Source organism: Nomascus leucogenys, chromosome 2 (assembly GCF_006542625.1).
Source record: "Nomascus leucogenys isolate Asia chromosome 2, Asia_NLE_v1, whole genome shotgun sequence".
Taxonomy (NCBI): domain Eukaryota; kingdom Metazoa; phylum Chordata; class Mammalia; order Primates; family Hylobatidae; genus Nomascus; species Nomascus leucogenys.
In genome coordinates, this window is record NC_044382.1 from 8,971,046 (window position 1) to 8,985,031 (window position 13,986).

Genomic DNA, 13,986 nt, shown 5'->3' on the forward strand with positions numbered 1-13,986 from the left:
GGGGTATGGGAATGGATCAGATATTGAACCTGATGTAAGCTCACAGTTTAGTGCAGGAAACATTAGAGAATACATCATGACAGCAATGTGACATGATGACAGACACGTGTACGCACCACTGTCGGGCACAGAGGAAGGACACAAGGACAGGTGAGGAATCAGGGAAGATTTCTTGGAGGCAATAACAGTTGAGTATCTTGAAGAAAGATTCCAAGTTGGCTCAGAGCAGAAATGTGGGAGGGGCTTTCTGAGCAGAGAGTGAGCACAGAGCACACATGTCCAAGTGGGACATTTATTCCTTGCCATAAAAATCACCCTCAGAGGTTCAGAAAGGAGCTGACTCACAAGGAATGATCTCCTAGTCGCATACAACAATGCCTAATTCTATGGTCATTCCAGCCATTTGGCCCCCAAACAAGATCCAAGCTGGGATTACCCAGAAGGGGCCCGAAGTGTGGTTTTTATATTAGGCCAAACAATTTTCAATCCTCAAATTGCCAGATTCATAAGATTTGGTTTTGGAGCCCCAGCCCCTGAAATTGCAAACTGGGTGCCTCTCGGCATGTTGATGGTGAGTGAGTCATGCCTCTCACGAGATTCAATCCGATTCTCCCATGGGTCCTTGACCCTCAGCAGGCTGAATCACCAAAGGTGGCCACATACAGGCACTCTGTGAGCCCTGGCCAACCATGCTAACTGGGGAAAGGAAGACTCGCCCTTCGCACTGGAAATCTCCCCGTGTGCTTCCGAGGTATGGAAAAGGAATGAGCTCAGTTTCAATATTGACTGACAGTACTTGCAGCCAAATCAATCCATTTGAAAACAGAATACACAGCAGTCCTTTCAGAACGTATCTTTAAAAGAAAAACAAGTGTAACCAATGAACCAGAACTGAGTGAAGACACACAACTCTCTTGTTTTTCCATGGGATGAAGCCTTCCAGAACTTCCCGAGGCACTGAGCTAAAAACATGCTTCCAATCTCTTTCTAATCATTTAGAGTGGGCTTTGTGTCTAGCATCACGCTAAGCCCTGCACACACACCACCTCGCTTAATTCAGTCCTCATAACCACCTCTGATGCTTACTGTTGCTCCCCATTTCACAGCTGGGTAACCTGAGGCCCTGAGAGATTAAGCCACTTGCCCAAAAAGTGGCAAAGCCAGGACTACATCACAGACCCTCTGACTACTCATCCAGTGTTCCTTCTATAAGAACCTAGATGCCTTCCAGCCTACAAAGATTTATATCTGGTGACATTTATGGGCTTAGAGTTTCTGTAGTTACAGTAAATCCCACGTAGCTTACAAAATCAGAAACTACACATGTATCTCTGGTGAGAGTAAAACTGCTGCATGGCAGGCAACTGGATCTCACAAAACTGTACTGATGATGAAAATTTTTGATTTCCTAAGGCTGGAGAAAAAAGTCTCAGTACCAGTCAGAGAAAAGCCAAAGATAGTGCTGTAGCCCTCAGCACTTCAGAGGAAAAACAGTGTTGGGAAGTGCACTGAGAGAGCATTGTGACCAAGGACTGAGCCCAGTTCTAGGGAAACTATAGACTGGTATATACCTCAAATAACACTGTTCCATAATTTTCTACATTGCCTATCCCCATGGCCCCCAATTAACAGTGAGAGCCCCTCATAGGTGTGGGAGACTTCAGGTCAGTTGAAGAAAATCTGAGTACGGGATCAGGAAGCCTGGAGGCTTTCATGTTGGCTTGGCCTTGGAAGAAACATCTCTGGAGGAAGAAAAACCAGGCTCCTAACACATGTCCTGTTTACTTGGTAGGAACCAGGTGAGAAAGAGATGACACCAGGGATGTGAACACACTTTAGGAAAGACAGTGTTCTCCTCTCAGAGGACCACATCATGGGAAGATGCTGAGTAGCATCCCTAAGGTGGGAATCAGGCCAGGAGCTCAGTATACCCTTCTAATAATAATAGCTAAATTTAATGAACACCTATTATGCAGATTACCTCATCTGATATTCACAAGGGCGAAGTGCCATTGCTGGTCCTATCTTCAGACAGAGACTCTCAGGCTTAGAGAGGTTATGTAACTGCCTCAACATCCTCTTACTAATTCAGGCAGAGCTGGGCTTTTCACTGGCTGTCTGGCCCCAGGGGTCATGGTCTTAACCACTATCCCATACTTCTTCCCCTATCCCCTGCCTCCACCACCTCAAGCTGGGTGGTCTCAGAAGAACAGAGGTTTCTTGGCCCAGCATCTGAGACTTTCTCTTTCACCAGAACTTGCTTCTGGCTGGATTGCCTGTTTGGCTCCCTCAGGTCCCTCAGAGGGCTTCACCCTGCACTTGGTCCCCCTTCTCTGAATGTGACCCTCCTTCCTGTTGCTGGGTACTTACTGCATACCAGGTGCCTTATACCTATGGCGTGTTTTGTTTGTTGAGAAAGGGTCTCACTTTGTCGCCCCGGCTGGAGTGGCTGGGGTGCGATCTCAGCTCACTGCAACCTCTGCCTCCAGGGTTCAAGCAATTCTCGTGCCTCAGCCTCCCGAGTAGCTGGGATTACAGGTGCCTGCCACCACACTCAGCTAATTTTTGTATTTTCAGTAAAGACAAGGTTTCACCTTCTTGGCCAGGCTGGTCTCAAATTCCTGACCTCAAGTGATCTGCCCCCCTTGGCCTCCTGAAGTGCTGGGATTACAGGTGTGAGCCGCTGTGCCCGGTAGCATGTTTATTTTTTAAGTTTTTAAATTTTAAATATTTTAATTTTTGTGGGCACATAGTGTGTATACACACACACACACACACACACACACATATATATATGGAGTAAATGAGATGTTTTGATACAGGCATACAATGCATAAAAATCACATCATGGAAAATGGGGATCCATGTCCTCAGGCATTTATCCTTTGTGTTACAAACAATCCAATCATACGCTTTCAGTTGTTTTAATACCTACTCTTTTGTTTAACCTGCAACCCCATGAGAAGAGGTTATTATTTCTTTGCATACATGAATAAACTTGCCTAAGATCACACAGCTAATAAGAGGGGAGGCTGGAATTTGAACCCTGTCTGCCTGACCCCAGAGCCCACCCCATTAGCTTCTCTGCTATGACCCCTCCTGAGCAAGGCCCTTGACACCCCAAGGTGAGCCATGAGCAGGCCTAACCTCCTCTGCCCTCTGGTCCTGTTCTGCAAAGACAGTGTGCATGCACCCAGAGCAGGAGGAGAGATCAATATTTCTAAAGCGGACCATTTCCACCGAAGCCCACCAATATGAAACAGAAGTGTTTGAATGTACTGCCTGACACTTAATTAGGCAGTAATATTTATTTCTACAAATAGAGAAAGAAAAGCCTCCCACAGATTTCCTAAGCAATTTTCAATAGTCAGTCAACTGAACTCCCCCAGAATTTCCCTAATAGAGGAAACCACAAATTATCACCATGCCCCGCAGTTCCCTTTCCATGTCAGCCCCCAGAATACCTGCTTATCTACTCATCTTGGATAAGTGCATCTGCTGAGCCTGCTCGGTAGTGACTTGAAAGGGTGACAAAAGTGGAAGAAAGAATGGTTCAGACAGGAGATAAGATGGCTGCTTGCCTGTTAACTATGTCTTTTAATTTGTCCTTTGGCAACATCGAAGGTAAGAGTATCAATGTTTCAAAAACGAAGCTGAGGTTAAAAAGTTCTCTAACAGGTAAGTTGGATAAAAGTAACTTCAAAGCAATGGTCTCTATATTTGGGAATTGCAATTTCCCTTTCAGATAAAAACCCTCTGCTCCTTTATGTTCCTTTGAGTCAAGTATTTCTCACTTATTTTGTTTTTTGGAAAAGTTTCAGACTCCAACAAAAGGAGGATGTGTTCAATGCTTAGATTTTGTTCAAATAGATACTAATTAACATGACCAGTCTTTATGAACAAAAAGGCAATTGTGAGGATTTCTTTACATTTAAAAAATGATTATGAATCTTCCCAAATTTGTCAGCAGTGGTTGTTAGCCTCATTTTTTAAAATGAGAAATAAATTGGAGAATTTTGCTACACGTACAGGCATTGTAGTGAAGTGTCTCAGAGGGCCTGGAACCAGTCAAACCCCATCTCTGCCATATGCTAACATTATGGCTTTGGGCAAGTTATTGTAAGTGACAAAGGTTTTGTTTCCCTATCTGTAAAATGGGGCATAATAAAGGAAACGTGTCATACTATCACACAGCCCGACACATGGTAATTCCCCTGTGAATGTTAGTTATTCTTGGGTACAAAGTATCAGTCTGATCTCCAGGCCCGAAGGACAGAACTGATGCCTCCTCCATCTTCACATCCCCTCTCTGATGAACACACCCGCCCTACTTGGCTATTTGATCACTCACAGTGGCCTAAGAGGAATATTCGCCCATGCTAAAATTTCTCCTGAGAGCTGATTTTCTTTTCAGCTAACTACTCTGTTAGGAGGAATTGAGAAACAAAACCCTCCTACACACTGGACACAGCACTGACAACCTTAAAAGAAATACAAGCAAATAAATATAAACACACATGACAAATATTGGACAGGACATATGCTGTATAAATATAGCAATGCGCTTTGCATTCCTGAATACACCCTGCTAGCTCTCTGGAGACCAATTTACGAATAAGGCTTTCCACCAGTATTTCTGGCTGAGCGCTGGGGAGTTAGATTAAGTGTTGAGAATGTCTGCTTTGAGCACATCCTGAGCCTCCACACCAGCCCAAGGCACTGTATTGATCCTCTTTCTTACCATGGACTTTGCCTGAATAAACCAGCTCAGGTTTCAATGAGAACATTTTAACTGCAGAAAGCTAACCTATAAGCTGAGACCAAGCAAAAATAAATAAATAAATACATACACACATACGCACATACATACATACATACATACATACATACATACATACATAGAAGAAGAAGTTGTGAAAGGAAAGGAATAGACATTGAAAAACTGCTTTGGTGTAAGGAAATATCACAAGGTCTTATTATGGAACATTGCACTAACCAAGCTCAAATGGTGTAGATCACATTATTCAACACCATCCCAAAGGCACCTGGCATTTAGACAACAGAATCAGGGAGAGGAAAAGTACATCTTTATGAGCAGAGGCCCCCAAGGGGGATCCTGTCACCCAGAGCAGCAGCGAGTCTCTTACGGGCAGCGTTTTGCCGTCCTCCGCGCACACACACATGATGACTTCCACATTCCTCTGTGTGGTCTTGTTGTACTTGTCAAAGTCACCTTGTAAGAGAGTAATGTAGATGTCGTTCCTGACATCCCCTGAGGCAGAGGGAGAGAGAGACAAGAGTTAGTGTGGATTGCAGCAGGAGAGACGCTGACTAACTAGAGGGGATGGAGGGTGAGAAGAAGCTCCCCCACCTGGATTGGTATTAATTAAAATCAGAACTGCTTAGAGAAAGCATTTTTTCCTCATCAGGGAGGCTGGAGAAGTAGGTAACAAGAGGATGAAGGGATGCTAGGAAATCAGTTGCAAAAAGGGAAGTAGGGACACTCAAAATTGGCCATGTTTTTCTCGACATTAAAAATCATTTAATTTTCATCCTCTAGTGACACCTTCTGGGAAGGCAAAGGAAAGCTCCAATTGAATTGATCCTGTCCCATGAAAACAACCAAACATATGCATCTGCCGATATTTCACTGTATAGGAGCAGAATAGAGCAACTTCCCATGTGTCCTAGGGACACAGGGTTAGGAAGGAGCTGCAGAGGACCTTCGGGAAGGGAGGCAAGAAAAACAGAAAATCCGCCAGACACAGGTAGCTCATGGCTGTAATCCCAGCACTTTGGGAGGCCAAAGCAGGCAGATCGCCTGAGCTCAGGAGTTCAAAACCAGCCTGGGTGACATGGCAAAACCCTGTCTGTATCAAAAATACAAAAAATTTAGCCAAGTGTGGTGGTACATGCCTGTGGTCCCAGCTGTTCAGGAGGCTGAGGTAGAAGGATTGCTTGAGCCTGGGAGGCAGAGGCTGCAGTGAGCTGAGGTCAAACCACTGTACTCTGCACTCCAGCCTAAGTAACAGAGCCAAACCCCATCTCAAAAAAACAAAAAGAAAAAAAAAAAGGAATAGAAAATCCTACAAGAGGATACACAAGTAATTGAAGTCTCAGGTAAAGCATGGACAAAGAAATGACAGCACAGGCCCTAGGAGACCACCACCAGACAATGTGGAAAGAAACAGCAAGTCAGTGAGAGCCATCATGAACGGAAGTCCAAGACACAGGTTTAAGACACAAAGAGAAGTTTCAAAAGAGTATTACTATTGTCAAAAGACAAAATTACAACAAATTTAGTTTAAAGACCTCACTTGGCTCTATTGCAATTCTAGAATCAGGCAATGCTTCATTCCATAAAATAGAATCAGTGTTCCAAAGAGCTGAGCAGAAGAGTTTGGCTTTATAGACAGAGAAGGCCTGAAGGAAGTAGAAGCAAGACAGAATGAATTGGTTATTTCAAAGTTATTGCCCTCGTAAGACTGAAACAGGGAAACAGAAAAATAGAAAAGTGACTGATTGTTAACATCAGGTTACTTCAGGAACTTCATTATCATGCCCATTGAAAATTGAAAATGGTCTGTCTGGAAAATAGGCTGTTTCTCTTTCTCTCTTTCTCTCCGTCTCTCTTTTTCTTTTCTTTTCTTTCTTTCCTTCCTTTCTTTCTCTCTGTCTCTGTCTCTGTCTCTCTCTCTCTCTCTCCACCCTCCCCTCCCTCCCCCCGCCCTCTCTCCCCTCTCCTGATTTCTTGCAAGATCAGGTAACAGTTTAGTTTAGGTTTGGTGACATGAACCTTTAGCATGGCTGACTCCATTTTGATTTTCAGTCTGGTTTGTTGGGGGCTGGTGCAGGAATTTAGTCCAAAACAATGCCCTCCTATAATTTTTGTTTAATATTATATAAACTCATTTTTTAAAATTACACACACATTTGGAAATGTAGTGGCTACTTCCGGATACAAAGATATGAAGGAACTTTTAACATTTCACTTTATACCTTTTCACGCCATTTGAATATTTTACAATCAACACGAATTCCTTTGGTAATATAAAAAAAAAGCTTAAAAGTATAAGAGAATGACAATATTCTCCCAGAAAGAGTGCAACTGTTCTGCATGTGTAAAATATAAATGATGTCCACAATAAATTATTAAGTGATAAAAACAAGTTGTAGAATACTATATAAAGTATATTAAGTAAAGGAATATAAAGTATGACCCCATTTGTGAGGAAAAGGGGCATGTGCATATATTTACGTGCTTGTGTCTATTTTGTTAATGCATAGAAGTTTTTGGATATACAGACATCATTTTTAGTGGTTATCTTCAGGGAGAGAACTGGAGAGAGGCAGTAAAAAAGGAAGGAGTTGACTCTTTAAAGGAAAATGAATTAGACAAGCTGAATTGGCCCCTATGTCCCCAGGGGAAGGTCAGAGCAGCTGTGTCTCACCTGGCATGATGATCTCTGGGAATCCCAGCTTCCTGGCCACCACGGTGGTCCTGTCGACCAGGTGTGGATAGTCCTTGCGAATCTGAATGATGTCACCCACTAGCATCTTCATGGTCACCCAGAGGCCTGGAAAGGAACGGCTCACCGTGAAGAGCCCACTTTTGCAAGTGTCCTCTCAGTTGGCCCTCCCGCCACCTCTCCCCTCTGTCTTTCTGGAGATCACTGGGAACACAGCCATACAGCCACAGATGCAGCCACCCAGCCCACGGGGCCTTCAGAGTGGGAGATCTCTGGGTCTGAATCCCGCTAATTATTTCTAGCAGTGTCAGCCTCTGGCAAATTATCCCACTTCTCTAAGCCCAAAGTGAGGATGACACCACCTATCTCACAGGCCTGGAGTAAGAATGAAATCAAACAAGGTAACTTATTAAAGTGCCCCTGGAACACCGGAGATATTCAGGATGTATCAATTCCTCTCTTCTTTTGGGCACTAGGACATGCCTCCAATTTGCTTCAGGAGATGTGACTTATCCCTACAGATCATATGTTCCCATTCTTCCCAGTGGTCTGTCTGGAAGGATAGCTAAGTATCCCAGTGTTCAGGATTTTGATTCATTTGCTGAAGAGTTAGGGGCTACCAAGCTGGAGCAGGCTCAGCCCACTGGCACACTGGCACTATACCTTGCCCTCCACTGTCCCCCTTGGAGGCTATGACTTTGCCCAGCAGGCTGTGTAGGAAGTCATTCTCAGCTGTAACCCTGGAAAGGAAAAGAGAGCATGAAATGTCCACATCGTGCCCTCCTTGTGTTTCAAGGGGCCCCAGGAATCTCCCCAGCCCCTCCACATGCCTCAGGTGAAAAGCGAGTTTGCGTATGTCAGCTCAGGGTATATACGTGCCATCAAGAGGTACCTCACTTTTTATCACAAAGCAACGTGGCTCTGAAATTTGGGAACATCAATGCTACAGGTAGAGGCCATTTCCTATTCTCCAGGAAGATGCTTATAAAGGTAGGATTCCAAAGCTTTCAACATGCATATCTGCTCAGCAAGGGTAAAGACTTGAGTTGCTCCTGCTAAGTCATTGTCACACGCCTTCAGCAAAGTCACTAGCCTCATTACCTGGACCATCCTTAGGGCTATTAAGTACTGATGATGCTCAAACTGGAGCCCTGCTTTCCAGAAGACTCCTTTTGGAACAGGAGAGGAGAGGACATTTACCTTCCTTATTGCCCTCCTCCTGAGTCATGGATATGTCTATCCATGAGAACCAGGTTAGGATTCCCTGCCACATGCTCCTGAAATGCTGCTGCTTCACAGCTTCGTGGTTTCTGCTGCACTTGTAATTAATGTATTAATCTTTTGTTGATTATCTGTTTAATTCCCCATCTATACTATGAGCTCCATGAAGACAGGGCCTATCTTGTTCACTACTTCATCCTCCACACCTAGCACAGTGCCAGCCTCTGCCAGGCCACCGATAAATGTCTGTGGCATAAATAACATCTGATGAATGAATCGTTGAGGAGCTGTTTGGTTTTGAGTGCCTGGGCACTGAGCCAATGATTCTCACCCTGCGCTCCCCTTGGAAGGCTCTACCTGCCTATCACTAACTCGGGGAACCGGTACCCTCTGAGCTCCAGCAGCCCTTGATGACAAAGGGTGTGGTTGAAGAGAATGGAAAGAAATGGGAAATGTCTTACGGGTGAAAAGGAATGAAGTGCTGCTTTTCTTCATCACTCTCTGCTTTCCCCTTGATGATGTCTGTTATATCCATAACTAGAAAGAAGACAGAATGAATTAATGGTTTAACTTCCTCCTGCTCCCATGAAGGGATGACAGTGGGATGAGCTTATGGGACAGGAGGTAGGGCCTGGGATGCCTGGGGGTCAGGAAGGCCTAAAATGGCAAGCAAGCCAGTGCTGCACAATACACAGACAGCAGAGGTTCCTCGCATGCAGCACTGGGGTAAATACCTCTAGGCAAAGCAGACTAGGAGGTCAGTGGGCCAGGGAGGCATCCAAGAGCACTATGGCTTAGCAGAGGCCAAAAGGAAAGGGTCAGAGCCATGGCTATGGAATTCAGCAATTAGGTTTGGATTTGACATGCATGTATTGAATGTCTACCATGCCTACAAAACCAGAGAGCAGTGATTGGGTCTCTGTAGGATCTGAGAATCTCATGAAATATCCACCCTCTTTTCATAAGCGTACTCATATGTACAGATACATAACTGAAGAATCCTCAAATCCTGTGATTCCAGAGGGATCCCGGATCCTCTGAAACCTTTCCTTAAATCAGCCACTAAAGGTCCCAAAACCAAGGTAAAGAACTCCTACACTAGAACGGGGATTATAGAAATGGGAGTGTAGGAGAGGGCTGAGAAAAGCTACTCCAATCAAGCCCATATCGTAGTTACAGAAAATACCTCGAACACTCCAGGCACTGGGCAGGGGGCCATTAAAATTGCTTGGGTAATAATCAACCACTGACTGCATCTAGATAGAGAGGGGAGTCAGAGAGCAGACAGGAGGAGAAATTGAGCATCCATTCTCTCTAACAGACTCTCCTCATCCATCCTCAGTGCTGTGATTAAGGCGGGGCAATTTCCCTTTGGCTCCAAAGTTATTCATAGGACCTGGTAGAACAGATAATCATCTCTCCCTGCCCAGAGTAAATACTATGGAGATGAGGATGTGACCTACAGTAAAGCTCCTGGGGCTTCTGCTGAAACTAATGGGAAAGAGGTACATTCTTTCCACTGGGTTGCTAAGTTGGTAGGATGCAAGCTTGGAACAGCTGGCTGATAATTTGCCAACTAGTTGGACAGCCATCTTCTTAGTAAGCCAGCATGAAGACATAGGGGCTGAGCAAGAAAGAGACAAATTCTTCATAGTAAGCCAGCATGAGGACATAGGAGCAAGAAAGAGACAAATTGATTTGAGTTCCTGGATCCACCTATGCCTGAAGCGATCTATTCATAAGCCTTTCAGTTAAGCCAGTAAAGTACCTTTTTTTTCCGTCTTCTACCAGTTTAGATCAGATTTCTGTCAACTGACACCAAAAGAGAGGGCAGGCTACAGCTGAGGACAAAGACACACTTTGCGGTAAGGTTGAAGGATCCTCACTGCCTTAACAGAAACACCATGATGTCAGAAATGCCCCCACACGTAGAATCAGAGCATTTTAGAGCAGTAGAGGATTTCATGAATTAACCAGGTGTGAGTCCTTCATTTTGCACATAATAAAACTAAGGCCCTGGGGAAAATGCTTGCCCAAGATCACTGGCTGGCTAGCTAGCCGCAGTGCCAGGTTAAAAAAAAAAAAAAAAAAAAAAGTGAGCTCAGTAAAACATCCTCCACTCCACCACTTTGCAAGCAGTGCCGAGGACTATTTGGAGAGTAAGCAGGTCTGCGATTACAGATCAGAGCATCTTGAAGTGAGAAACCTGAAACACTGAGGTTAGCTATGGTACATAGGGGTTATAAATGGTATACTCTTAAAATTTTATATTTTAATAAAAAGAATAAAACTGGCATATCAAATTGCCATTTTCACAGGTATTTAAATTGCCTTTGATGAAAAACATACATTATGTAAAGCAGGTTGATTAAAAGAATATATATTTGGTAAATAACAGTACAAGTGGTAGTCAAACATAACTAAAACCATAAAAGTGGGGCAAGAATAACGAAGCCTTAGAAACCCCAGGAGAGCTAAAGCTTAAGAGGAATGCAGAGCTGATGTTGCTGTACAGCAGCCTCATGCAGGGCTCTGCCCCAGGTCACGCCAATTCTCCAAATGTCTGTTTCCATCTGGAATTTAGATGTGTGGTAGGTGACTCATTCTGTGTAACTGCATTTCCTGTCCTAGACATATTTTTTAAATGATTTGCTCCTCATAATTAGATCCTGCCTGTATTGTTTTTCCTTTTTCACAGAGCTGGGGAGCAAAGGTGTCAACTGCTCAGACGGCCCTGGTCTCCCGATGCTCTACTCCAGACAAGAGGAGCCCATGATTCACTGTGTTCATCATAAATCTGGACTTAGTCACCAATTATTTCGATTTAGTCACCAGAAATGTAGTTATTAAGGGCTGTCTGGCATAAATTTTGCAGGGGTAGGGGCAGCAGGAGGAGGTTGGGAAACAAATCATCATTACAATTCAGCCACATAAAATGTGCGCTCCAATAAAAATTAATGCTGCAGAGTGTGTCCCTTACCTGCCACCCCAAACGGCCTCCTCAGTCCCTGCGTGCACTTCTTTGCACCAGTATCCTTAAGATCCATCTTGCCGACCCGGACTATTTGACAAATCAAATAGATTTTATCCCTGTTGAGGTCTTTGTTTCCAAGATCCTGTGGGGAAAGTAACAAAAAATTGCCCATCATGTGCTGAATGGGGAAAAAAAAAGTAGACAAGAAAACCAGTAATAGTAATTTCTGAGGGATGTATATAATACTTGCTATACATGGACCAATCATACAATAAGTCCTGGAAAAGATAGAAAACAAGGCTCTCACATCCATTTTACAGATAAGCAAGGTAAGGTTTGCAAAGGAAAATGAGTGATAGAACTCTAGTGTTTAATCCCAATTCTTCCCTCTCAAAATGATAGGATGAGAGAAGGGTAGAGGTGGAATATCAGCTGTACAGACAGGATTCTCCATATGCCGAGGTGATGGATCCAAAAGTAGCATTTGCTACAAATGACTTGGATGATACCATCGGTCACATCATTGCTCAGAACCTCTGAGAGAGAAGGCAAAAGGAAGAGAGAAAAATCATAACAGCTACCATTTCCTGCACATCTAATGTGTGGCCATCAGTTGGGTTGAGGTAGTGCTAACAACCCCAATATCTCAGAGCTTACAACTCAGCAGAAGTTTACTTCTAGTGCAGTCTACAGGGCCAATGCAGAGGGGTGGGGGCTCTGATTTCTTGCTTACTCTGGGCCCCTGGCTGGCAGCTCTATCTCAGCACAGGTGCTCTCACTGTCTCTGCTGCAGGGGAAAGGAATGTGGCAAATCACTTCTGGCTGTTAATCATTTACCCAAGAGAGATGCACATCACTTTTTGCTTGCATGTCATTTGCCAAAGAAAGGCATATGGCTGCACCTGACTTCAAGGGGTCAGGAAACTGCAGTCAACTATCTGTGTGTTTGTTTATTTATTTATTTATTTTGAGACAGGGCTTCACTCTGTCACACAGGCTAGAGGGCAGTGGCATGATCACAGCTCACTGCAGCCTCAATCTCCCAGTCTCAAATAATCCTCCCACCTCAGCCTCTTGAGTAGCTGGGACTACAGGCATGAGCCACCACGCCCAGCTAGTTTTTTTTTTTCAAAAGATGGGGTCTCACTATGTTGTCCAGGCTGATTTCAAACTCCTGGGCTCAAACAATCCTCCCACATCAGCCTCCCAAAGTGCTGGGATTACAGACATGAGCCACCGGACCCAGCTCAACTGAGTCTAGAAAAGCCAAAACAGGTGAAATGCACTGTCTCATCCACTGTGCTAAGTGATTCCTGCATCATCATATTCAATCCCTCACATCTCTGAAGTACATACAATTATTGCATCCCCATTTGACAGATGGGGAAACTGAGACACAAAGAAGATAAGAGGCTTCCCCAAGGTCATGACCATAGCCCATGAGACTTGGGCTTTGAGCCCAGTCCCTGACACCAAAGACCACAAACATAGCTACTACAGTACAGCTCCCTTGCCATCAGAAAGGCATGCAGGAGGAAACTCCTGACTGCCTGCTCAAATCTAAAAGCTTCAGTGATCCTAAGGCCCCTTGCCAGTAAGGATCAGCTAAGGAAGAAACAACAAGACATGCTGTTGGCATCAGAGTAGAGTACCCTGGGCCAGGTCTCAAAAGGGAACAGTTTATTCTCCTTCCAGTTAATTCTTATGTGGGCATATGCACTGGGAACACGCTGTCGGCTCACAGCAGATCCAGGACCAAGACAGAGCTGCCATCCCCAGACTCTCACTATGCTGGTATAGGAGGAAGGGAATGGGGCTGTGCAGAGTCTCTGGGAACAAGGCAAGGCCCCAGTGTGGTCCACACCTTCCTGCTTGGGGACCCCGATGGTTAAATTTTATATGTCAACCTGGCTAGGTTGTGGTGCCTAACTGTTTGGTCAAACACCAGTCTGGATGTTGCTATGAAGGTATTTTGTGGACCTGATTAATATCTACAACCAGCTGACTAAGTAAAGGAGATGACGTTCTATAATGTCCATGGGCCTCATCCAACCAGCTGAAGGTCTTAAGAGCAAAAACAGGTTTCCCAGACAAGGAGGAATTCTGCCTCAAGACTGTAGTATAGAAATCTTGCCTGAGTTTCCAGCCTGCCAGCCTGCCTTTAGGATCTCAAACTTATATTCCATGGGTTCTGTTTCCCCGGAGAGCACTGACTGGTACAAGGGCTGTCCATCCCACCAGCTGCAGGAATGGACATCTGCTTTTCAGGCTAAGAAAGACCCCCCACCCCATCACCTGCATCCCTTGCCTTCTTCTGCAGGC

The 13,986-nt window shown here is 44.6% G+C and overlaps 1 protein-coding gene across 1 annotated transcript in view; it reads right to left on the minus strand.

Moving 5' to 3' along the window:
• Positions 1-13,986, minus strand: part of DOCK2 (dedicator of cytokinesis 2) — a 448,837-nt gene that overhangs the window by 377,572 nt on the left and 57,279 nt on the right. Inside the window, exons 10-14 of the mRNA XM_003268643.2 lie at positions 11,671-11,806; positions 9,152-9,227; positions 8,133-8,209; positions 7,452-7,577; positions 5,148-5,272 (exon numbers count right to left, since the gene is read on the minus strand). Of these exons, the coding sequence (XP_003268691.1) occupies positions 5,148-5,272; positions 7,452-7,577; positions 8,133-8,209; positions 9,152-9,227; positions 11,671-11,806 (540 nt within the window). The remainder of the gene's footprint in view (positions 1-5,147; positions 5,273-7,451; positions 7,578-8,132; positions 8,210-9,151; positions 9,228-11,670; positions 11,807-13,986) is intronic.